This window comes from Pocillopora damicornis, chromosome 7 (genome assembly GCF_964200805.1).
Source record: "Pocillopora damicornis chromosome 7, jaPocDami1.2, whole genome shotgun sequence".
In the NCBI taxonomy this organism is placed as follows: Eukaryota; Metazoa; Cnidaria; class Anthozoa; order Scleractinia; family Pocilloporidae; genus Pocillopora; species Pocillopora damicornis.
The window spans coordinates 11,629,003-11,655,001 of record NC_142676.1 but is presented as its reverse complement, the minus strand read 5'-3'; the positions used below and the strand labels follow the sequence as shown (position 1 = coordinate 11,655,001).

At 38.9% G+C, this 25,999-nt stretch overlaps 1 protein-coding gene and 1 long non-coding RNA gene across 6 annotated transcripts in view; one reads left to right on the top strand and one right to left on the bottom strand.

The window, feature by feature from the left end:
• The window catches only part of LOC113687062 (uncharacterized), a 42,339-nt gene extending 19,016 nt beyond the window's left edge, over positions 1 to 23,323 (top strand). For 4 of the 5 annotated variants that reach the window (XM_089213161.1, XM_089213162.1, XM_027204764.2 and 1 more), the window contains 20 exons: positions 8,226 to 8,540; positions 12,609 to 12,654; positions 13,184 to 13,438; positions 13,544 to 13,604; positions 13,751 to 13,881; positions 13,998 to 14,228; positions 14,329 to 14,439; positions 14,763 to 14,876; positions 15,001 to 15,775; positions 16,182 to 16,669; positions 16,856 to 17,011; positions 17,124 to 17,237; positions 17,584 to 17,697; positions 17,832 to 17,945; positions 18,991 to 19,110; positions 19,536 to 19,760; positions 19,887 to 20,260; positions 20,569 to 20,706; positions 20,852 to 21,029; positions 21,399 to 23,323. In XM_089213161.1, the coding sequence (XP_089069287.1) occupies positions 8,226 to 8,540; positions 12,609 to 12,654; positions 13,184 to 13,438; positions 13,544 to 13,604; positions 13,751 to 13,881; positions 13,998 to 14,228; positions 14,329 to 14,439; positions 14,763 to 14,876; positions 15,001 to 15,775; positions 16,182 to 16,669; positions 16,856 to 17,011; positions 17,124 to 17,237; positions 17,584 to 17,697; positions 17,832 to 17,945; positions 18,991 to 19,110; positions 19,536 to 19,760; positions 19,887 to 20,260; positions 20,569 to 20,706; positions 20,852 to 21,029; positions 21,399 to 21,835 (4,497 nt within the window). In that variant the 3' untranslated portion in view covers positions 21,836 to 23,323. Of the gene's footprint in view, positions 1 to 7,841; positions 8,103 to 8,225; positions 8,541 to 12,608; positions 12,655 to 13,183; positions 13,439 to 13,543; positions 13,605 to 13,750; positions 13,882 to 13,997; positions 14,229 to 14,328; positions 14,440 to 14,762; positions 14,877 to 15,000; positions 15,776 to 16,181; positions 16,670 to 16,855; positions 17,012 to 17,123; positions 17,238 to 17,583; positions 17,698 to 17,831; positions 17,946 to 18,990; positions 19,111 to 19,535; positions 19,761 to 19,886; positions 20,261 to 20,568; positions 20,707 to 20,851; positions 21,030 to 21,398 lie in introns of those variants that run through there. The other variant, XM_027204765.2, reaches the window with a different exon arrangement.
• LOC113687063 (uncharacterized) lies at positions 898 to 5,230 on the bottom strand. Its single transcript, XR_003447710.2, has 2 exons — positions 3,842 to 5,230; positions 898 to 1,154 (listed from the first exon to the last, which is right to left on the bottom strand). It is a non-coding gene; the product is annotated as an uncharacterized LOC113687063 (long non-coding RNA).
• Positions 23,324 to 25,999: the final 2,676 nt, after the last annotated feature.

Genomic DNA, 25,999 nt, shown 5'->3' with positions numbered 1-25,999 from the left:
TAGAGCCTGCTATCTCTTTGGCCAGCGCCCCCTTCCCACGGCGCATGTAAAAACAATGGTGGACTCTAGGCGCGAGAATGGATAAAACGCTCCAAGACTCAGGGTCAAACAAGAAAGGTTTTGCCTTACAAGGAATTTAGGATTGGGCGAGAGTTCTGTCAGCATTTATCGACTATGGTGGGATTTACGAGCCGAAGATTAGTTCTTACTGACGCCAAGAACTTTCAGGAGGAACTAGGACGGAAAAGAAAGCCAAATAATTGGTTGGAGGGTCGATCAGGTCGTTCAGAGAGAAAAGTTTAAGAGCAAACACACTCTTTATTTTAGCTCTCTTTTAAGTTTAAGTCCAGACTATTTTAACTATGGACATCGCTTTACAATTCTTCTTTGCCACAGTTACCCAACGGGGAAGGGGGGGGGGAAGAAGGGGGCTAAGAGTAGGGGGCCTCTAGCCTCTACCCTCAGACGAAGGAAGGGCTGCCGACCCCCCTATTTTTCGGTGATGCTCGCAGCGCAGCATGCAATTAATGCAGGAAAATGTTTGTCTCGCAAAATCATTTCACCTATCGCCTTCACGGGATCGTGTATAGTGTTGATTAATTTCTTTTTGAACAACTGCTACAAATCAATCTCGAACACACAGGACGCAGCGTTAAGACTGCAAATTGCAAAGAGGTTTGCTTGTGCAAACGAACTGTGCAAAGGATACTTTGGATAATTTGAGTAGGGGTTTTCCACTTGACCCACCGTACAGTAAGTACAGTAAGTACTCCCCTCCCCTGCCCTTTCCCGCACCTTCTCTGCTCTGTATCTTTTCATTATTCGAACGAAAATAAAAGGATGACTACCAGGATAAAAAACGCCTTGAAGCCAAGCAAACTAATATTCAAACATACCGCTGGTATACTGAGCCGAGTTTATTGAAGTTGGACGAGCTGTAATCCTGGTTTAATTGCTATGGCAACACCAGGATTTGCATTCAGTTATCTTGAGATTATAGTTAATCCGGTTTTGAATAATCCGTCCTGGATACTTTAGTCAGAGGAATTTAATTTCAACCATCTCCATGTCCACTTTGCCCCTTGCGAAGGACGGATGTTCGAAACTGGTCAACTTTTTCCAACTTTTTTAGGCGGATGATTTTCTTTCGTCATCTTCGAAAATTGAAAAATATGATAGAAGTGAAAAGTGAGTCCTCCTTTCAGACCTGACCTACTGTATGCATCAGTTGTACGTCGTCGCTCCAGACGTCACTACTGAACACAATTTTTACGCTTGATATGTTCCACCAATATCAACAGAGCTTTACAAACAAACAGTCGGGCAGCGCCATTAAAGTACTAACAAGTCGTCATTAACATATTTATAAAGTCAATTTCGACATCATTGCACGGTGAACGTCATTAGATCGCTTGCTAGCAGTCAGAGAAGGCTTAGCAACTGAGCGATTTCTCCATGGCATAGCTTTGTAGTCTGAGAACTGGACACGTTTTGTTTTCGCATGGAAAGAGTCAAACAGCTTAGTAATAATCTTGAGGTCGTGGGCAGACACAGTTAAGTCTCTTCGAGTAACAGTCATCGGATTCAGACAAGGTAACTAATTAATCGATTCTTGGTACCTTCTCGCAAAATATGCAAGGGAAACTGTCACAAAAAACTGCAGTGCAACCATAAATTTTTCTCGTTTCGATTATGTGAGCTCGGATAGTGTCTGCACTCTCTAAATGAGTAGAATCCTAACTCAGTGAATTGTGTCAGGTATCGACCACCCGTAAATCTAATCATCTTTACTTTAAGATTTGTAAACGTCATTTGCTTTAATCTTGGGGTTTCCTGTTATTCTGAAGTCTTTGCACTGGATGGAAAGAGGCCTGTGCTGATTAGATAACACATTCTTGGAAGCCATGGTTATTTCTAACACTTGATGTTCCTTTAATTTCCCAAGAGCCATTACAACTTTTATCTATTGGAATGCATAAGATGTATGCTTACTGCAATATTTCACACGTCAGTAAGTTTCTCTGTAGTTTGCTTCGAGACAACTAATTTAAACAAATTCCTGAGACTATTATCGGTGAACGGTACCATAAACCTAACCGTCTCCTAAAAAACTCTTGATAGTTGAAAGGAGAGCCTTTTATGCCTGAAACATTACTCTTAGCAATTTAGATTCTAAAATTAAACTTTTATTGTTCGATTATAATCTTCTTTGTCAAAACAAAAGAAGCTACATTCCATCGTTCATCAGTAAGCGCATCATGTATATACTCTTGTAATACTACCAGCTAGGACCAACTTGTCAAATTTCCATGTATAATCGCTTGAATCAATGCAGTCAAGAAAGTCATTAATATCTTTTAATTGAATTCTACTAGCGCTGCATTTAATTTTCCTTTTCGAAATGGTTGCTTTTTCTGTGAAACATATTGTAGACACCGATTGAACTTAAATTAGAATTGTATTATGATATTGTAAAACGTTGACTGATCTCTTCGTGTTTGCGTTCTTGTAAGAAGTAGAAAGTCGTGGGCGCAATACCTCGTCAACAGATGTTTTTGGACGCGAACGAGGGAGTTGGGTCGAATACACGAAATTAAGGTTTTCAAGTAAAATTTTGCGAAAGTAATATTAAAAGACCAATTTTGCCTTTCTTAAAGGTTTTTTTTTTCTGCGCAAAATCCATTTCTGTTAGGGAGTCATTAAAGGAAAGAAGCAAGAAACAGAATAAGTCAAATCGCGAGGAAATCTTTGCTTTCCTGTCACAACCATTTTCCAGCGAAGTGTTCTGCAAGCCTCGATTTCATTCACTCGACCCAGTTCACGTTGAAACGTTTTCAACAGGGTTTATTAGGTGTAAAACTACACACAGGTTGCAACGATGACTTGGTCAGCAGCATTTTCCCGTGCATTAGTCTCGATGAATTTTCCCGCCATAAATCTCGATGTATTTTTTTGGTCACTCAATGGATCGTTGATATACATAGGTAACTTGTTGTGACTGGCCGTCATGGTTTACCCTGCTGACTGCTATGACTGCGTGTGGATTTCTTTTAGGACAAATGAACCAAAACAACGCACGAAAACGCGGGAGAACTCGTATAATCGAGTATTATCAATGATGGCTCTAAATTAGGAATAGCTTGTTGAAACGAGGTTAAGAGATTTTGCACTGTTAACAGAGGCAAGCAAATGGAAATCGAAGAGTTTTGAAGTTTCCTCTTTTTTTTCGCACTTTTTGAATACTCTTGTAAGCTCGGCCAGTTGAGGTTTTAAACAAACCAGCCAATCTCTAAAGTAATTCAAGTTGTGATCCTTGAAATGCTTAAAATCGCAGTCAAATTCAATTCATTTTAAATGTGAGGGAAGGAGCGCGCAAAATTAAATGGCCTTCTGTTATACAGTATTACAACAAACGCACCTTCCTAACAAGAGCGCTGTCGGGTACCTTGCCTCGTGAACTGACTGTGTAAACACTTTACAGGAACAAAAGAAACGTGGATCAAAAGGATAAGATTGTCATTATCACGTTTAGCCAAGAGTCAGGAAATGGAACACCCTAAGATAACCCCTAGTTACGCCTTTCTTGTACCCCCTAGGAAACATGTGTAGCTATGAAGATACTTCTCTTAAGTTATTACTTAATAACAGGTGGAATAGTCTGGAGTTTGTGCTCATGTATAGCCATTTTGGAAAAAAAATTGACGAGCATGGCTCTATTTCACACGGCATTTTACCTTGGAAGCGTATGTAGTTGTCCCATGCTAATCTGGCGGCGTTTTAAAAAATTTCTATATCTAGACCCGCATCCAAACACAGGACTCAACCAAAACACTCAACTCACCACTGAATTTGCTGCAGCTCAGCGGTAGAGTATCCGAGCGCGAATCTTAAGGAAAAGAGTTTGATTCCATGTAGAGGACTCGTTCATGGCCAAACATTAACATCTTTTTGTATTTGGCTGATAAAACTCAAGTAATTGCTGATTGTAATTTGTTCTACAAGCGGTGTATCGAGACGCTGTCTCAGATGGAGGTTAATTGCCCTTACTTTAAAGCGTCATTTAGCGCTCTGAGCAGAGCTGAGTCACAGATTCACTCATCTAATACTGCCACACCCACGGTTCATATAGCTTAACCTCGTCATTTACGAGCCGTTTTTGAATTGTGGTCCAAAAAGTCAAAACAAAACCAGCCACACCTGGGCTTACGACTATGCGGTGTTTATAAGTTACGTTCAGCTCGGTGTACATGTTGTATCGGAATTCCTTTGTTTTTCGACGTCGCGGCAGATGGCTTTGTTTGCGACAAACATTTGTTCATTTTGATGTGCTCTAAGTGGTCTACTAACCGTTTAAAGGACTGAAGCATTAATGCTTCTGATGTCATGTTTGTGACTTTTGCGCTTTGATTTGTTTTCACAATATTTGCCTTGAGGTGCAATTCGATCAAAGTGGGAATGTGCTTTTGCACGCCTCAGTAGGTTTGAAAAGTTAGCTTTTTTTATGGTTTAACCTTCTCCGAGACAATTTCTGTGTAACACAATCGCGATTAAAAACATTCCTTTAGAAGTGATCTCAATGAGAAAGCTCTGAATTCCTTTTCCAGCAGTTGGTCGTAGCCAAGTAACCTGTACTCTTAAATTTCTATAGAAACTGCGCTGCGGCGATGACGATACAAACAGACGCCGTTCAGGATGTAACCACTCGAATCGGTTTCAACTGAAACAAGTCAAACCAAAGGCTTACCAAACAGCTTAACGCACCACGCAGTGGTTCTGTAATTGTCAGCTGTACAACAGTATTGTAAAGACCCTCCTTCCACAGGTGTTCGTGTAGCTAACTTTGCATAACAAGCACACCCTACTCGATGGCACGCTTAGATCCTTTGTTTTAGAACAGCTGTGGCACGTGGTCGCAAGGCGGTCGAATTCCGCCGCTGTTTTGTTTGACTTTGTTAACGAGCTCGTGTCGTTTTACATATATTTGTCCCCGAAAATCCCAAAGAGGATCGAATGTTCTTGCTCTGATTATCAAAGATAACGTTTTCTCACTTACTGCATCTAAACAGATTTGTTGGTGACGAAGCGAATATTTTGTCGCGGAGAAGTATGTAACATACACGTGCCGTCCCTATTATATTTTAAGCGTCCTTACGCAACCAATTGATCCGTTTGATAAGTGAGAATTTTGTTTTCCTCTGAAATATTTTTCTCTATCTCAAACATTTTAGCCGCTTTTTGTAAGTGTTTTGACTTTTCTTTAATACTTTATATACCTTACTGGCGTCTGACCTGTCGAACACCGAGGCGCGAGATAGCTTTGCGTGTCTTGAGGCATATTGGCTATTCATACAACCATTGTTTTAAAAGCCATGTGTGCGCTTTTGTTTGGACTAATACAAGAACTAATGGAAAAAGTATTAGTATTGATGGCGTCTTTTAATATGCAAATTCAAACAACTTTTAATGAACTCGAAATGTTAATTTCTTCACTCAATACCACGCTACTTGAGAAGTGATTTTGTTTCGTAGCTCGTTATTGCAAAATCGACCCAAGATATTTGCTTTTGTTGTCATGGGAAAATATCGTTTCGTAAGACAACTCATGAGTTTCTCTTTTGAAATTTCCAATAAAATTGCATCTTAAATGCCTCGGATGTTAATGTTATCGCTGCGCCGTTAAGACGCGCCAGTCCTATCTATTTCGCACGCGTTCTTTAAAGCACTTGCTCTTGATCTTTATACAAAGGACACCGGAAAGTTGTCTCCGTTAGTTTTGTTTCAGGTCATATCTGATGGATATAATGAAAACAGTTTCCGTGCTCTCGTTACGCATTAGTTGAATGCCTCCGGCGATATTAGAAGCTAAATACGTTATATTTTTTCCCAAAGCAATTAATTCAACACAACTCTCTTTTTTGTCACGGTGTTACGCACGAGCCAAGGCAACCATTTCCGCCTTTTCACATTGAGTAAGGGCGAAGGTGCCAGGTCGGCGAACGTGATCAAGGTGACAAACTGAAGTCCAAAAGCATAATCTTATGAAGAAGGCCGCTAGTTTAGGATATGAAATGTTTTTTTCCTAACTGATATAGGATCAGGTAAATTCATGGATCGGAAAAAGGGGTTTTCAGTGGTAATTTCAATGCTCTCGTACACGTCGGTAACTGGATTTCTGAAAAGTTCGCACCACACACTTAATTGAAGAGGAAAGTGTCTTCAGCTCCATTTGATACCTCTTTAGTTTCTCCAGGATGATTCACGTTGCTGCCATGCCATAGGTCATCACAAATTAAATTGTCTTGAACCAGAGTTAATCTCAATGTTTTTCGTCACTCCTGTCGCTTATCAGACAATTGATCAACTCTGCAGCTTTTCTGTGGCTAGATGTGATAATTATTGGCCAGACCGCAGAAAAATTTTATCACGTTGCCTCTCCATAAGTCGGTATTTGTACTTGTAATTAACTTTGCACGTACTTGAGGCCAGAGCGAACCACAAATTGTCCCTGTATCGTGCGTCAATGTTTGTAGACCTTTTTGAGGAAGAAACTTCTCACGTAACAACTCCGCACTGTCACAGCGCCAAACCGAGCCAGTTCTCCTCATGTCGAAGCTTTCCCGTGCTAAGAAATAATCACCAACTGTTCGACGTGACGAGAATACGACTTAAAAACCTTCCTGACGTTCCTCTGTGCTGGTTTCCAGGCGTCAGTGCTGAACCAAGAGCATCTCTAAAGAGGTTATAATTAGAAGCAATTAAATCCATATTCTCTTACTGACACGCGCCGTACTCATTAATCGCTATTCAGGATGAGGCATCAATTCGTGTTACGAAATCCGCTCGTTTTTTGCGCAGCACTGTCCTGTCACCGAATGACAGAGTTCTGGTGTGGTTGTTATCTAAAAGTGGCTCTTGGACTGTATATCTTGCATCTAACGTGCTTTATCCCTATTGATGCTCTTGTAAATCGGACAGGTTGGGACCAATTCTTCTCTGTAGGTGGTCTCAGGGGTTAAAAGTCCCAAAAACTGAGAGCAAAGTCTGTGCTTTTATTTTCTTTGTGATTATGCACTGATCAGCTTGCCTTGTTGAACCCAGGTGCAGCACTGTGTGTTGTCCGCAAGGGACTTTGCTTGGCGTCTATCACCCATAAAACAAGCGAGACGCGTCCCTATTCTTCTCCAGTCTTTGGTGGCACGCGCCGTATGTATTGTGTACTCAGTGTTTCCTATTACCATTTGTTAAATGCAAACCACACTATTTAGTTTAGCCTTTTCCTGTAAACATTTAAAATCCTTTTCGCGGCATTCTAATATGCCGCTAGTTGCTTTAATGTAAAAGCATAATAAAATCTCAGACAATGATTATTTTCGGCGCAGATATTACGGAATTGTCTGATTTCTGCAGGTGAATTTATAGATATTCAAATCCTGTGCGGCCTTTTGCCTTTTTGCCTTCTCTGCGCCGTGATCGTAAATAGCTTTAATAGTTTCGTTTATTAAATGTGTTTGAGGTAAAAATCTTCTCCGGCTTTGGCGTAGTGAATTTTCCGCTAACATGGATTATCCCTAAGCTTGATGTGCAGATGAATTAACGCGATAAAATTAAAGATATTTCCGAGCCTGCTGTAAGGGAATTAGCGAAGACCAACTGGAAGAAACGTGATATGCCTTATCAAGGTCATTTCAAGAGTGGTGTTAAAAGATTGCAAGAAGCTAGGAATAAATTTCTTGTGGAAAATGTTTACAGTTCTCTTCTGTTTAGCCAATCCACGCCAATTTTAGAGGACATAAGTGTACCCATGGGTATCATGTTGCGTCACTAATTAATCTACGCATGCTCATTAACATTACCGCGCCTTCAACAACACCACATCTGTCTTCTGTTTTTCATAATCACACTGAATCTTATGATTTGCAAGTGAGCTGAGCTCGCATCGCATCGACAGGGCGGCCTTTCATGTCGCACGCAGAAGAACACCAAATTTCGGCCGCAATTCCCAAGGCTACACTAAATTCTACATAGTGATTTAAGCGATGGCCGTCGGCCTGCTTCTTAAAAGTGTATTTTTCGAACTGCTACTTCAATTCATTCATGTGCAGGTAGACCTTGTGCTAGCTAAGTGGTGAATTCTCGTGTTTTGGTCAGGTGTAATGCTCACGTCTGGAAAAGTTTTTGCGAGTCTGACTTATAAACGAATTTTTACTTGTGTTCCTTTTTCGCAGATTGTCACCGGAGCGGGCACATTCGAAATCCACTTGGTTTCGATACAAAATATTAGAGGTGAGAAATACGATGGTAGCTGCTGTGATGGGAGTCGCACAATATATCGAGGACAACATCAATGCCTGGACGAGTGCGACACATTCTTCAGAGTTTGTCTCAAGCAATACTCGCAATCTGTTTCGCCAACGGGTGCTTGTACATTTGGCGAGCACACAACTGCTGTATTAGGAGGGAGTTCGATCACATTTACGAACACTACATCGCCGAGTGGTTTTCGCAACCCGATTTCTCTACGCTTCGAGTTTTCATGGCTGGTAAGTCATTGTAAATCCTGTTCAATGTTATCTTAGAATACCATGGGTTTTGGTGTCACTTTGTTTGACGATTTCCGTTATTTTTTTTAAATCTGAAGAAAATTCAGCGTAATAATGTGGATTAAATTTATGCGACGTTCACGCAGATGGGATATGTTTTTCAATAATAAAAATTTAATGTAACCGCGTCTAACAGCCGCTTTTAGCCAAAAAAGAGAGAGTGTTGTAAGGAAATTATTTGGAAATTTTTTTAAAGAGATTTTTATAGGAGCTGTATTAATCGTAAATGCGACCGCTGGGAGCACGCTCCCACGAACAATCATTTCACTTGGAAGTTTGCATTTCAAAAAATCAATTCTCTCATTGGCTCTCGGAAGCCTCTCAGAGAAGCACGTTCATTTTACAGAATCGACAACTTCGTCTCCGCGAAAAATCGAAGAAATAAATACAGCTGCAACTATTTAAACAGGCCGCGCTGGGCAAAACCTGTTTCAAACTTATTTTCTCTGAGAGCATCGCATTAGAGATTTTTAAGGTTGTTTATCCTAGATTGTAGCGTAGTTTCTGGGCCACGTGTCTTCAGTTTGACAGCCTTTTGTGAGAATTATGTTAATTATGGGAGTTACGTTGTATTTGCAACACAATGATAGCTACTGACTGGAAAAATCAAAGAATCAGCGTCGAAGCCGCATGGCCGAGGCGCGAATTATTCGTTGAGTGTTTAGCTTCACCTGCAATAGAAACGAAGTGTTGTGGGCTTCCGACTTGTCAATTTCATAGATGTATATTTCAAGATATTAACGCATGCGAAATTGTTTATTTTCGACTTTCCCACGTTCACCGGGCCCTAAATAAATAATTCTCGATTCGTTACTTCGTACCTACTGGAAGTATTACAATGCAATTAAACTTTCAATTGATAGCATGCTCTAGAGAAATGACTGGTTGCCAATGGAGTTGATCTTTATTCTGTCTCCTTCAGCATTGTTTGATTTCGATTCGTGGGTTTCATGATCGACACAAGAGCCTTTTATTAACTCGGGTAGATCGCGGTGGTTTGTTGATTTCATTAAACCTCTTTTTCATCATTTCTCTTCATTGAATAGAAGTGACACATGTGCCGAATTATGTTTTAGAAGAATACAATTCCCAGTTGACGGACTTGATGAAAATATATTTATTTCATTTCTCGTTGCGCGGGAGCGCTTTAGATTACCTTTTACAAGGAATTCCTAAGGGCTTTTGATTTTACAAAATTTGCTAGTTTGCTGTGACTGTGAAAATTGTTTGGGTCATCTAGTGTTTTTTTATTAGTTTTCTTTATATTATCTGCATGGTGTCCGATTGTGATCAAAGAATACATATCAAATTCCACTCAAAATAGATTAATCCTTTACTTATGAGACCTTGTGTTCTTTGTGGTTTTTGTCCACTGCCTGTGGCATCTTAATGCTTGTGATTATATGGTATCCATGAGGTCAGAGCATTGGAGAAAAAAGTTATCTTTTACAGTGGTAAATGTCAAAATAATCTAAAATTTTGTCCATGGAATGTTTTGTAATTTCCCTTCAGCTTTATGTAAAGCATTAGAAATTGCTGTGAGATGTTTGGAATTTTGCTGTCTGCTCTTTGAATTTTGAATTAATTTTAGTTTTATTTGCTTTACTGTTTAGCATATGACTATTTGCTACAACTAAAAGCTTAGATAGGTTTTTCCAGAACCTGTAACTTTACATCATTTCATTACAAAGCTCGCAAAGTGAGTTTTTTATAATTTCAAATATTTGCTGTGTCTTTTTAAGGGGACTTAATAAAGAGTTATACCTTAAAATTTATGTGCCACTAATTAATTGTTTTGAGTCAGTCAAAAACATCCTTAGCTTATTCCTGATAACACATAAGAAGTCAAATCATTAGTCTGCCTTAAAAGCCAAAAATGTTAAGTCCAATATAATTTTATTGTTTCTTAAAGATGTGTGTAAATTTTCTTTTTTTGATCTTTGTGCTATCAACAATGTTGGAAATATAGATGTGTTAGATTGAAACACAAGACTTAATGTGAAGCATGAATTGCAAATAAGCCAAAATACATTATGGTTTCCTCCTTTTACCAGACTGAGATAAAATTTTGCAGTGCCGAATAACTATTTCCCAAACAATTCTCAATCGTTCTCAGTCTCTTAAAATAGGTTTATAGAATGAAAAAATGGATCAGTCTTATTGATTCTGCAAGTTTTGTGTTAGTTTTATTGAAAGAATAGTTTCTCTCTTCTTAGGTAAACAATTTGGGAAGAAACAGAATCAATCATATTTCTTATTTGCACTGTAGAAATTTATTCAGCTGTCAAAAGTAGCTTGGTCCATTTGTAACAAAAGAGGACTTGTGTTTGGAAGTACATGTCAGTGTTGTATTACCAGTACTTCTACAAGGCATGCTCTTTATTGGAATATGGCTGCTAGCAGTGTGAACCTGATGATCTTAAGCCTGTGTTCGTTTCAGATGCATAAGAAATGAGAGAAGATTGCAAATTAACTTTCGAACTTAACCCCCCTTTGTAAACATTTCTAGTAAGATCCATGGGTTGCTTTTGTGACCATAAATTCTCATGTAAGCAATGTTTGAATTTACAGGTGCTATTTTCTCCCCATTTTTTCCAAATTTAATTAAGACCATGGCAGGAATGGTATCATATTATGATCTTTCCTGTGCTTACTTTGGAGGAAATTTGTCTTGTGTAACAGTTTAGCTTGAAACTAGTTCATTTATGGATCCAGTCAGAGTTTCAAAAATTTTCTTGGAACTTCTCACTAGGCTAGTGTTTCAAAGGTGTTAGTCATTTATTATGAAAACTCTTGCTGGAAGCTAGCATTCCCTCAGAATTCCTAGCCAAATTTCTAAAATGTGTGCATATAACTTTACGTTCTTTGTTTTGGTATGGAACTTTGCTCTTGAATATCTTCATTTTGAAATTGAATGAAGTGAGTTTTGGAATTGCAGAATCACTCTGTCACAAAAAAAAAAATAAATACTCTATTTAATGATGAACTTTTTCACCAAAAAAGCTTGTTATAGAAAATATTGTGATTTGTAACTGTTCCTCTTATCAAGGAATCTCTGAATTCATATTTGCCATAGTATTTCTTGTGTTGCATTTGAGTCTCAGTCGTCTTTCTAAAAATCTTTTAACTTCAAATCTTTTGTTTGTGATAATAAGTTGAATAATAAATGACACATTGATAAATACTAAATTTTTAATCAACAGAGTAGTATAAAAATTGTTACAACTCTCAGAATCTGTGACATCTTTTTTTTTTTCATGGAGGGGATTCAAAAGAGTGGAATTTTTAAATAAAGCAAAAAAAGAATAGAATTTGTATGGAGCAATGTTAGGTTGAGAGTAAACAACTTTAGCTAAATTTTACATACACGTATTAAATGTTATTGTCATCAAGGGTTTTAAACTTGACTTTATAGCCAAGTTCATAACTCTCATAGTTTAAGTTATCAGGAAATCTATGTGCAACTCATTTGTTTGTGTTTATTTGTAAGAACCACAACCTAAGGTGAACATGTTTTTTCACATGTTTTATATGATGGCCTCTGCTCTATATATTTTATTGAAAAATTCCTTTTTTCATAACACTTTTTTGTCTTTAATGTCCATTATGCTCTGAATGTATGACAGTGTTTGCGCTAACAAAGCTGGGAAAATACTGATTGAAAGGTTGCCTAATATTTTCAAAGCAGCTGTTGGAAGGAATTTCAAATATTTTGAAATTAGTTTCTGAAAATCCTCTGATTTGTCTCTTATATGAAAAAGAAAAATTTCAAGTTTTATTCTGAATTTGTGATCATTGTTCCTTTCACATCTTTTTTTATGCCAAGAGCATTGAGTTTCTTGATTATCTGTAATTTCTCTTCATAATGTGAGTCACGTTTTAATTTCTGAATGCTTAGTGCTGGGAAACAGCATCTATTGTGCTTGAGTTATTGTCATCACCTAACAGAAAACTTATGTGTGTCATGCAAGTGCTAAACTGGTCATATGCTGTTTTCTCTCATTTCAGACCACATACTACCTAATTCTGGAAGCATGGGATGCAGATAACTCAAGTAAGATTCATCTCTACCTGAATGGTGCAAAGCGTATAAGACTTTTTCTTGCATGACTGAAGCCTTTCATACTTTTTAATAAATGCATTGTCCTAATGGATATCTTCATTCAATATTGTTACCATACATGAAGTTGTTATGGAAATATGCAGAAGATTGTTTTCAATCCATATCTTGGCAAGTTCTGTCTCTCAACAAAATGAAATGAGTTATGTTATTTTAATGTGCAATCTCTCTTTTAATCCTCCTGTGGAATAAATGGAGTTTTTGTCTGTATCTTCCATGAATTGCCAATATGGCACAACTTCAAATCTATCTGTTTTCATGAATATTGAAGGAAACAGCAAACTCAGCTCTCCAGTTGAATGTAGTTAGAATATACTAAAAATTTACTAATACTTGGGGAGGTATTGAATGACCTTCATGTACTCTTTGTTGAATTTTTCTCAAACTTGCCTTGAGGTGAACTAAAATTATTGGGGCTTTTGCTTAACTTTAATCAACAAACTGCCTCTTTTTCCCCTATTAGGCAACCGTGAACTCATAGATAGAGCAACCCAGCGAGGTACACTACTTCCAAACAAGACATGGGTAATTCATACATACAATGGCCCTGCAGCAACAATTAGTTACAGATTAAGGGTGGTATGCGACAAATATTACTATGGGAAGACTTGTACTGAGTTGTGCAAACCACGAAATGACACATTTGGACATTATTCTTGCAATGAGAATGGGAAAAAAGTTTGTTTGCCTGGATGGAGAGGGCATTTGTGCGATACAGGTAAGTATCAACGCACTTAAAACTGATCAGTTTCTTTACAATTGTGCCATTAAAAAGCTATAAAGTACAGGTAAACATAACATATTGTGTTTTTTTCTTCTCTAGCAATCTGTAAAACAGGCTGTGATCCAGTGCATGGTACTTGTAGTGTTCCAGGTGAATGCAAGTAAGTGGTGACATTTTGGGGTTAATTTTTTTTTCTTAATAAGAATAAGTCTTGTTTGGTGACATGGTCATGTTACTTATCAACTGTGTTAAGTGTTCATTGCAATTCAATGTTAATTTTTTTGAAATGGGTTGTGTTTGTTTCAGCTGTAACTCAGGCTGGAAAGGGGAACTTTGCGACGAATGTCGGCCCTACCCAGGCTGTTCTCATGGAACTTGCAGTCAGCCATGGCAGTGCAACTGTCAGCCGCAATGGGGTGGAATTCTTTGTGATGAAGGTAAAAGAAGCTAGTGTTCAATAGGGTTGTGTTTCATTCTTAAATCTCGTCTATCTGCCTTTGTATTGTTGTAGCTTCACAGATTTCCGGTCTGATGGTGCTTAATTTTTTGACAGATCTGAACAAATGCAGAGAAAAACCTTGCAAGAATGGAGGAATATGTTATAACACAGAAGCCAATCAGTACAGATGTGAATGTCAAGCTGGATTTACTGGGGTCAACTGCGAGACAGCAATTGACTTTTGTGGATCATCTCCTTGCAAGAATAATGGAACTTGTCATAATGATGCCAGTGATTTCCGCTGTAACTGTCCGCCAGGTTGGGCTGGGCCCACTTGTGAAATAAGTAAGCTTAACTTTGCAAAGTTGGGTGTCTCAGTATTTGTTAAAATGAAATTACGTTTTTGTACAGGAATAATTCTTAAATTGTTGAATGTGTTTTTTAGGTAGGGACTGTCAAAGTCGACCTTGTCAGAATAATGGAACATGCATTAACAATGGCCAGGGTTACCAGTGTAAATGTTTACCAGGCTGGACAGGACACATGTGTGGTCAAGGTTAGTTGTTCTCCTTTTTGAATTGTTTTTTTTATTTTTTCTTCCTAATGGTCCAACAAACATTAAGGAAAAGCAAGCATATAATTGATATTAGATTAGGAAGGACTTTGACATGACCATGACCGCTATTTCATTATTTTGTCCCTTCTCAATGTCCCATCATCTCTTCTTGCCCCTCCCTAAGGGAAATACAGACTGCTTGCAAAATTTTGGTTCCTGAACTTATTCAACAAACTAAAGAACACAGAGTTTTGTTAATTTGATCATAGGATTGTAAAACTGCCTTAATTCAATAAATTTATAATCTTATCTAATTTTAACAGACATTGATGAATGTGCAGCCAAACCATGCTCCAATGCTCTGAAGTGTGTTAACTTGGTAAATGACTATGCTTGTGAATGCAAGGAAGGATGGAAGGGTAGAAACTGCAATGAGAGTGAGTATTGTTCTTGTATTTCCATTGCACATCTGTGCAAATGTATGGCATAGTAGCATAGTATCTGCAATGCAACTAGCAACAGGAATGAATTTCATGTGGCTTGGGTATTTTCTTTTACCAGGTATCAACGATTGTGTAGGACAGTGTAGAAATGGTGGAACATGCGTGGACTTGTTGAATGATTACAGGTGTAACTGTCCCGTTGGATTTACTGGCAAGGATTGCGAGACCAATATCGATGACTGCCAGTCTATCCCATGTACTTATAGTGGAGTGTGTAAAGATGGCATTCAGAACTACAGTTGCATTTGCAAAACTGGATTTTCAGGAAAAAATTGTCAAGTTGCAGTAAATGAATGCCAGCCTTCACCTTGCGTCCATGGAACATGCACGGACTTACTTAATGACTACAAGTGTTCTTGTAGTGCAGGGTATACTGGCAGAAATTGTTCAATGTTGGCAACAACACCTAATAGTTGCGACCCATACCCTTGTCAGCATGGAGCCACATGCGTTAAAAACGCTGATGGCTCTGATATCTGTCATTGTCCTCCAGGCTACACTGGCTCATATTGTGAAACTGACATCAATGAGTGCTTGACAGCGACGTGTCAAAACGGTGGTACATGTGTGGATGCAGCCAATGGATTTAAATGTGTCTGCCCAACTGGTTTTTCAGGATCAACTTGCCAAGTTGACTTAGACTCGTGCATTAGCTCGCCTTGTCATGGCTCGGCAACATGTGTTGATAAAACAGATGGCTATCAATGTATATGTGCTGCGGGATACACTGGAGTAAACTGTGATCACAATGTGAATGATTGTGGTACATTGAGTCCTTGTCGCAATGGTGGAACTTGTCTGGACAGACTCAACGGATACCAGTGTCAATGCAGGTGAGATATGAAATCAGTTACATCAATTTTGTTTTCTTTTGGCAGTTTTTAATTGCCAGAATTTACTTGCATCAGTAAGAACTGAGACGTTAAAAGAAAGATTTAAAAGAGTATCAAATATATAGAAGGCTAGTTTACAATGTTATAAAAATGCATTATCTCTGGTAGTACCGAAATTGGTATTTGACGTGTGATAAAATATCAACCTAACGACAACTCTATGGACAAGCTTACAACATGCTCTTTGTAGTCTCTAGCTCAGTTTGTAGACTGTAGATAGTTTGGGTGCAAAATCAGAACTGCCAAGAGTGCGAACCCTTCTGTGGAAACTCAGATGTTTTTTAGCGTGCATGCACTTGTGTTGAACATTTGCCCACATGTTTTGTTGTTGCGATTGTTATTGCAGGCCAGAGTTTACTGGAGCTGAATGTGATGTCCCCATCAACAAATGCACCAACGAATCTTGTGTTAACAATGGCACATGCAGCCAAGGTGTTGGGATGATCACTTGTAGTTGCCCCACTGGCTTTACCGGACAGAGATGTGAAACTGAGATTGATGCCTGTGACTCCAATCCGTGTCACAATGGCGCGACATGTCAAAAGATTGGTGTTAGTTATGCCTGTTCATGTGCAGTTGGTTTCTCTGGGCCTAACTGCGCAACGCGAATCGATTACTGTGCTAATGTCACTTGTACCAATGGTGGTACATGCAACAATATTGCAGGAAAAGCTTCTTGTAGCTGTTTGCCTGGGTTTGCGGGATTACGATGTGAAATCAATATCGACGAGTGTCTTTCTAGTCCATGTCGCAATGGAGGTAGCTGCGTAGACAAGGACAACAGTTTTCATTGTGTATGTCCAGTAGGAACTCGGGGAGACGTTTGCGATCAAGGTAAATTCGTAAAAATTATCACCATGTTCTATGCTGTGTTGATGTCTGAATAGCAATTCAGCTTGTTGGTCTCTATCGATGCATCCATGAAGTTTCCCAACGTCAAAACCCATTTTCTTTACTACAAAATTTCGACATATAAATTCTCTACCTTACTCGTGTTATTTCTGTTTTAATTTTTATTAGTGATCGATCCATGCTTGGAGCCTGTTTTAGTGAATGGATCCTCATTTTTGAGAGATTCCGGCGTATGTGGAGCTCATGGAACCTGTGAAAATGTCGGTGTGGAAAAATTTAGATGCAAATGTGACAAAGAGCATACTGGACACCACTGTCACTTAAGTAAGTGCGTGTGTAAGGAGATGTATGTTAAGGTCGTATGTAGGCGATCACATCTATTTCTTTGTTCTGATGTGAAAATTGATTCTGATGTAAAGATGATTTCCCTCGTTAGAAATTGACCATTGCAAGAACCACACTTGTAAAAATGGAGCAAGTTGTCTCGATGGCGATGGAAATTATACATGTGTGTGTGGCGATGGCTGGGAGGGCGTCTACTGTGAAAAAGGTATTCAAGTGTTTTGTTCTTTAATTTATTGTGTTTACAACTCCATTTATTTTTTTGAAGAGAATCAATTGGACTTTAGGGAAAATCATCTGAAAGAGAATCAGCTTTTTTCATTGAATCAAGGCCCCAGAAATCATACGAAGCATATTTTGTTACTGTTTTGAACACTGCCGTACTACACTGCTCCTTTTTTGAGAGAATATGATTCAGTCGCCTCATAAAGTCGTTGTAAAATGTTTACGCTATGATTTCCTACTCCTCGTCATCTGGGAGCGTTATTTATGTACCAATTTTTTTTTATTTGCAATATCTTACGCTTGTATCTTGTTCACTCTTTCTTTAACAGATATTAATGAGTGTAACTCGAATCCTTGTCGAAATGGCGGGAACTGTACTGACTTAGTCAACGGATATGTTTGCAAATGTCCCCACCCGTGGAAAGGAAAAATGTGTCAATCAAGTAAGAACGTGTGACGTTTTGCATGATAAATAGGATCCGGAATTTGAGAATTTCAATTTTTGTTTGTAATTGCTTACACTGGATGTTAATTTTGTTAGAGTGTAATTTAAAATTTCTTTAAAAAATGTCAACAGCAACATCGCACTGTGATGGCAATCCTTGTCAAAATGGAGGGTTATGCACCGATACAGGAGACGATTTTCAATGCGGTTGTCAAAACGGATTTTCAGGAAGGATCTGTCAATTAGGTAAGACGTTCTACAAGATTTATCATCGTTTTTTATTTTATCGACGTTCTTTGTTTTCTTTGTTTCATTATTTCATTGACATAATTTTTTTTTAAACTGGTGGTGTATTGAGACTTGTTTTTCAACCACCCGTGGAAAAATGATCGATAACATTGTGATGAATGAGTTTGGACAGCACAGCTCACAACTCCCTTTTTCGTTGTTTCAAAGAACCCTATTGTTTTGCTAATGAACACCTGTTGTTCTGTTCATTCGTTTTGTGGCTTTATTGTCGTATCACACAAATCAAACGCGGCAACATGTGCGCTTCAATTGGTCTCCACACATCGCGATCTCTTTTATAAACCTTCTGTTGCATCTACTCTTGAGTGTTCTTTCAAAGCGTGATCTTTTGATTAAAATAAAGGGCGCGTTCCCCAGAACGTGCGCAGCATTTGGAGTATTCTAAACGGATGGAACCGCAAATGCGTGTAATTGAATTTACAATGGCTAATGATACGCCTTTCCATTGAGATCATGTTAAGATCTAAATGACGATGTCTGCACATTTTCATTAAGTTCTTGATGTGCCTATTGTTTGTGCCCGATGTTTTCTGTTACTGACGCAAGTGGAAGCGTGTTTGATGCCATCTCCGGTCCAATTTCATCACAGCGTTTTAAGCTCAATCTTTCAAATTAAAATCACAGCTAAGATGGTAATCTGCAAATTACACTTGACAAAAATTTTACCATCAAGGTAGCCATGGATTGGGCGACAAACATTCTGTTCTTTAGATAAGAAAGTGATTATGGCCTAAATACACAGAGTGCCCATATTTTTTTTGCGTCATAGCTTTAGCTTATAATATTATGTACGGAAACATTTTAGGCACAGCCTGTCGGCCGTTTTTCTTATATTGTTTACTGTTTCGGTTCGGAAATGTTAAAAGCTTTCTGAAGTTGAAAAAAAAGTTCAATTAAAATTGCCTTTTAGATAGAGTATTTTTTAAAAGTGGCAGCACACGTGCGTGATAGTTTGTGTTGTATTGTTTTCCTTTTTGTCTAGCACCCAAGCCCTGCTCGTCCGAACCTTGTCAGAATGGTGCCACTTGTTTGAATGCAGGCGATGGAGAGAGTTTTTCGTGTGTCTGCAAAGATGCATGGGAAGGAAACCTGTGTGAGAAGAGTAAGTAGAGCATTGCGCATTTGTGCAATAAAATTCTGCGTTCTCTCTTGCTCTCTTCTTGTGTTGGAAGTGCACAACTTCCCAACGTTAAGCCTTAGCGCTTGAACATCGGTATCTATATTCTCTATACTGCTTTACAAACATTTTCTATGTTGCTGACGTGGAGAATTTGCTCACCTATTTAGAACTTACTTAGTTGGCGAACATTTCCTTTATTCTCATGACCGTAATGGTTAATTCAGGGGTGATATTGTACGGAGAATTGAGATGCTAGTAACTCTTGAAAAGAAGTTGCATTTATAAATCTCTCTACACGCACATATAAACCTGTTTCCCACGCACCCCTGGTAAGCTCAAGGAATGTTATGCTTATATTGGAGGTGCCGAGTTGAATTAATTTTTCATGGCCTTTGTTCTACTTTTAGATGTCGATGACTGTGCATCCAATCCTTGCCACAATGGAGGCACGTGCAACGATGGTGTGGGCTGGGTCCGCTGCGAATGCGCGCCCGGATTTACGGGACCAGATTGTAAAATCAACATCAACGAATGTAACTCGTCTCCGTGCAGCGGTGGTGCAACTTGTAAAGATAAAATCAACGGCTTTGAATGTATCTGCCCGCCAGGAAAGTTTGGAGATCGTTGCCAAGGTAAGAGTTTGAACAACTTGATAGTTGAAAGCATGGATGGCCTCATTTGCATGACGTATTGCTTAAGTGAACTTCACTTTCATTTCGTTGTTCCTTAAATAATTTGTTCAAAATTCATTCCATCAGATGACGAACATGATAAGAAACACTGTAAGCTGAAAGACGGCGGTATTCAGCGTCACAACACCACAGTGCCAAAAGACTGTAACTCGTGTACGTGCAATTATGGCGTGCTGCACTGCACTGGAATTGACTGTGGTGTTCCAAATTGCTTGAATCGTACCCAGGCTGGCAGCTGCCCCACTGGTGCGAAATGTGTGCCTAAGGCGGCGGCGGAGTGCCTCAGCCCTCCTTGTGGTCGATGGGGAGAATGTCAAGGTGGATCAACTGCCAAGATTATTACCGGAATAAATGAAGGCGCGTGCCTTCCCAATAGTACCTATTTGAATGGGGACTGTGCCAAGATTCACATTGTGTTCCAAGTGGATAAGCTTCCCAAGGTCAGTTGAGCAAGGTTTAGTTGTATTTGCTACGGAAGGGTATGATGCGGGCTGATTGTTTGAGTTCAAGCCTCGGGAGGGTTAAATAGTTCAGTGTAGTACACGGTAGCCTCTATCGCAGCTGTCGTTTGGTCTCGTTGGAGGGAGAGCGCGTTGCGTGACGAGACCAAACAACGGTTCTGAAGGAGACTTGCTGCAAAGTAGATCCATGCAAACAACCCGGAAATAAGTCCCTGAAGTTATAGGCGATGGATTTTCCATCACGATATCAAAGCTCATTCTAAATGTGTTGGATTCTCTTTCAACAGGGAACCCTTGTGGAAGAACTTTGCCATCAGTTGCGTTATCTACCAATGTTGAAAAAATGGGCAGAGAAGGCAAGACTTCGACTGCTCTGTGAAGGCCGAGGGAAAGACGGATCAACATCAACTGTCATTGTATCAGTGGTAAGTGTAACTGTTGTTATCTGTTTTGTTTTGTATGTTTTTCTCATAATTTTTTTTTAGGCACGCTGGTCAGGCGCAAACGTTTTATCTTCCTTTCTTTTAGCCAGAAACAGCAGTGCTTAGATATTGTTACTGTCTCTTGTAGGCCAGCACTCCGCGAACGGAAGTAGCTGAAAAGGCGGCCATTGATATCGCCCGATACATACGGTCCGTGCCATCTGAAAAAGGCCGTGAAATAAATATCACTCTTTACAACGTGCTCATAGCTGTGGATGAAGTCACTGTGGAAAGATCTGTTTCTCTTTCCTACCACGAAGAGGAAGGTGAGAGATGTAAGAGTGAAGGAAATTCCAGGATAGGACATGACCGACTTAAAGCGAAGTAAAACGAAACCCAAAGTATAGTCACACGGCCAATCAGAACAATGGATGATGTTATAAGTAGGCTATGAAAACATGTAAAAAATCACGTGCGCGGCAAAACGGGCGTAATCGAGTGGGTATTGGCTCTAGTTTTTCGTCTGATTGGTTGAGAAGGTGGCGCGAAGTTTTAAGACCAATAACTAAACATAGTAAGGGATAACCGACGTAATTCTAGTTTAATTTTGAAACTCAAGTTCACGTTTTGAAGAAAATTAGTTGAACAACAGCCAACTTACGAGATCTAACTCCTTTTTGTTATTCTCTTAACAGCCGCACCGGACTACCTCATTCCTTTGATTGCATCACTCGTGGTGTTGGCGGCCATTCTTTTGCTAATACTGTGCATCAGAGGAAAGTGGAGGGAAAGTAGACGAGCGAAAAGAGAAAATCGTTTAGCTGCAAGGCCTACTTTGAAAAAGAAACGAAATACAACGCAGGAGAAGCCATTGACTACTGCTAGAACTTACTATAATCAAACTTCCACCGAGTCTACGGCGTCTTCGTCGTCGACATCCACGTCGACGCGTTCAACGGAGTTAAGAAACTTTGAATACAATCGGGCGAGTTTGCTCGACTCCACGCCCTCTGTGTGTTCTACTCCACAAGTTTTGTCCCCGCCCCTCTCCCCCAAGGAGGAAGGCGCAAAAGACGAATGGAGGAGATTTCGGGTGCAAAGGAACAGTACACAAATAGAAATAATCGTATAAGTAATTATTAGTGATTATTATATATCCTTCCATGAATAATTTAAAGAAAAGAAAGAAACAATTCACACTGTTATTAATTTATTGTACCCACGAAAAAAAAAAAGTGGAGCTTTTGAAAGCAATTTTATAACTCCAACAGTTAAAATTCGGCGGCTAGAAAATTTATTTATCAAAAGACAAATGTTTTTAGGCATCAGTAAATATCTGGTGATGGTTCTGTTGAAAGGCCGACTTGTAAATAATACATCAAGAAAAAAGAAGTATTTAAATGGTTTTTAACGCTGTAAATATGTAAACAATTAATTTAATATTTAAATGGCCATGTAGTTCGATATGAACGAAGGTGAGTCCAACACATTATTGTGTAAAAACGTATACTTCTTAACGATTTAATGTTGGTTCGAGTTAGCTGTTAACAGTTAAGAGTAAGTTTTGAAAAATGCATTTTGTAGCCACATAGTTTTTTAAAAATAACTTTAAAGATAGGCTGTAGAACAGTTTTCCTTGTTTACTTAACTGTAACCTTCCGTGGGTTTGTTGACAAGGGAAACTTGCCAAATTATTTTATATAGAACGAGGCTGCAGGCCACTCCGACTGGAATTTTTCTAAAAGTAAAAGTAAATTTGTTAAAGGTTTCGAATGGCCCTAGAATATTTTTGTAAATTTTTCAGTTCAGACCCGTCTATTTGGGCCTGACTTCTAAAACCGCCAAGTTTATAAGCTTACGTTTGGTGTTTGTTTTTTTGTTTATCGTATGATTTGTACATCTGCTTATCTGGTCTGCTAAGCCTCGTTATTCTCGCATCTTTCTTTCAGTATTTGTGTGTTCACTATCCCATAGTAACTGTAGTGTTTCGTCATTTCATCATAGCTGGTCACGTAAACGTTACGTGACTCACTCTTGGTCACATTCGCATCGCATGGCCTAAATGCATTTAAATTGCTCGAGTATCAAATCAAGACTATTTCATTTAATAACAGAGTGAAATTATACGAAATGTGAACACACTTTCATGCTTATCTAATACGTAAGGCTTAATCGTAAGTGAAGTCCCGTTCCTCGTGGAAATCCGAAAAAAAATACGAATGCTTACTAACTCACTAGTGTTTCATTATAAAAAATACTGACGATTTCTCCTTGCAACGAGATCCGCTTGCGAATTTATAATGTAGCCATTTGCAGTGCGTTCAATTGTACCTGAGTGCTATATAGAGTATATATTTGCCCGTAAAAACTTACTATAAGCGGCAAAAACTTGCAGTGCAAAATTCAAACCTACTTAAATAATAATTATTGTTATTATTATTGTAAAAGAATTTCAGCCCGGTAAAATGTCAGCTTCTTAACCTTTAATCACTCTAAAGTGCCCGCCGGCGCCAACGGTTAAGTTTCTCTCGTTACTCGCGAGAGGCTAATTTTTCAAACCTGGCTGCTTAAGTTTGCTTGAGTTCTTGTTCATGGCATTAATAAACACAGTTATCGACCATAACTGCCTACTGTACTTACTTGACATTAAAATATAACCAGGAAAGCGAGAAAGTGTGAAGCCTTGGGTTAACGTGACATCTGCAAAGGGTTTAGCAAACCCCCAACAAACCCCTCCCCGGCTCGTTTAAAATCTTCTGGGGGCGGAGAAACGTGCATATTGCAGCGCCGATGATGAGGGCTTGCTCGCAAGCTACGAAACGCCATTTCCTATCGAATTACATCTTCCCCAAGTACACACATACGTACACTATACGCATTTTTTTTCGGGGTGAGGAGTAGAAACACCAGTTCCTCTGATATCAATATTTCTGCAATTCCTTATGATAAGCTAACAGTCTAACTCAGTCTGCCGAACAGGTTTAACTTTTTTCCAAGGGCGAGTGGAGGCAAACGTCAGGAGTTGCGCAAGAGGAGCATTATTTTTTATAACATAGCGCGCGTGCTTGCCCTATATAAGCCCTATTGAGCCGCTATGAACAAAATCTTATTTACGCACGACCGTGCGTAAATAAGATGACGTGAGCAATGCAATGTTCGCAGCCAACCTGAGTCTTCTGCAGTAGCCATAACTGTACGTCAAAATAACAGTGTGGTGGTTGCCTAGGAGAAAACTGCAAGTTTCCTGCAGTCTGCCTTCTCCAATTGTGCCGTGCACGGCAGCGTAAACATTATTTTGATCAATCAAAACCCTTTATAACTTCAGGTCTTTGACTTTTAAAACATTTTTTAGTGTCACTTGATTTCATTTGGCTTTGATTTTCTCCATTTTCCCCGTAGATTTTGTGCTTTTCATTTACTGTTATGTTTACGTTTGTTTACTTTTTTTTTGTGCGTTGTGAGAATTTTGCTCTCTATCGCAATAAAAGGCTTCTTCGCGCAGTTGTCGCTCTGTTATAAAAGAATTTCCTCATGCTTTTAGCTGTGCGTATATCGAGTTATGGATGCACCTGGGAAGTTTGGAGAGTACTCAAAAAGCTAGAGTTGCGCTCGGTTGCGCCTCGAGCTACTCCTACGCATTTTCCGTGCCCTCCAAACTTCCCGCGTGCATCCATAACTCGATATACGTACGCTAAGCATGAACAAATTCTTAATTTGCCTTGCGCTTGTCATATGCTAGTCTCGCGCATGTATCGCGCGTACATTTTACTTGCCCTTTGCCCTTTCATGCATGCTTGCCAGGAGAACGCTGAAACGACGCCTGTTCCGCTGTCTAAGTCTAAATTTCACTGCGGGTAAAAAATCACACCTTGTATGGTCCTCTGCTTATTGCCCTTTCATGACTCACAGGGGATGGGAGACCCACAACAACAACAACAACAACAACAGCAACAAAAATGTTTTTATTAACTTAATATAGCCTAAATTAAATTATAACAATTATTTGATTACAGTGTTGATCAAAATTATTGACTTGATATTAATTGTAGTGTTGAGTTGTGAAACTAGGAGGCAAGGTTATAATCAACCAAAGTTTTTCTTGTTATCATATTGCTACCCGGACAGTATTGTTGAAACTGCTAAGCTAAACGTTCTATAATTTTCAACCTTCGCTGATGTATCTTACTCTGCCCAGCCCCTTTCTCGCTTTCAATTATTGTTGTTTAATACAGAGTCATTTTTCCACGGCAAACATGACCCGGTACATTTAAGAGGAAAATATTAAAAACGCTGACAAAGGAGGTAACGAATAATTAATTATAAATGGAGAAGTAAAGCTATCTTAGGCATGCTAACAATTTGTGTTGATAGTTTTTGCCTTCCAATGCAAGTAGCAAGTAGTTTTGTACAGGAATGCACTCCTTGAAACTGTGATACAAAGCTAAACCATACAACGTTAACTTCTTTCTAGACTCCTGCCTCTTTACATAAGTTAAAATCAGTACCCAGCCCTACTCGGGAAACGTCCCAATATAGCCTGTTATAATAAAAAAAAAAAAACAATCAAGTGTCGTTCAATCAAAATCAGAGTAATCACAATGGCCAATCAGAAGAAAGGAAAATACCGTAAGAGCCAATGAGAACACAAAGTAAAAACAACAAAACTGCCTTAAGCGCGGGAAAACACGGGTGACCAAATTGTGATTGGTTTAGGTTTGCATTTGATTGGTTGAGATAGTTGGCACAAGTTTTTTGGACCAATCACAGAGAAAAGTAAAGGAAAATTGATGCAATGTCGGATTTACTCTCAATATATAAAAAAAACTGCTCTGGTCTATAGGATCGCTAGCCGGTATAAAACCTCAAAGTAAACGTTGACACTGAGATAAAAACGATAAGTTAGAGTAGCGATACGACTCACCCTTTATATACCCTTTTACGTAGAGTGAAGCAATCGTTTATAAGTCTTTGTTAAAATGTGTGGAAAATTTCCGAAAATTTATGCGAAATGCTTTACAAAAGCCTTTTTGATCGGTTGAGTTTTGGATATAAATTAGTGAAATGGGTTTAATAACCTTTTTCGTTCTCGTTACATTTTAGTTAATTTGCCATTTTAGTCAATTTTCATATTGTAAGCGTTTTTATCAATTTTTTAAATATTTCATCTTGTAACAATTGATATGTACTTTTTAACAAATGAATACAAACACATAAGATAAGACATGCCTACTATTTGTCCGACCGGACAAACCGGTAGGACTGGGTCTGAATATTACTGAGTGAAGGGACAAATGTT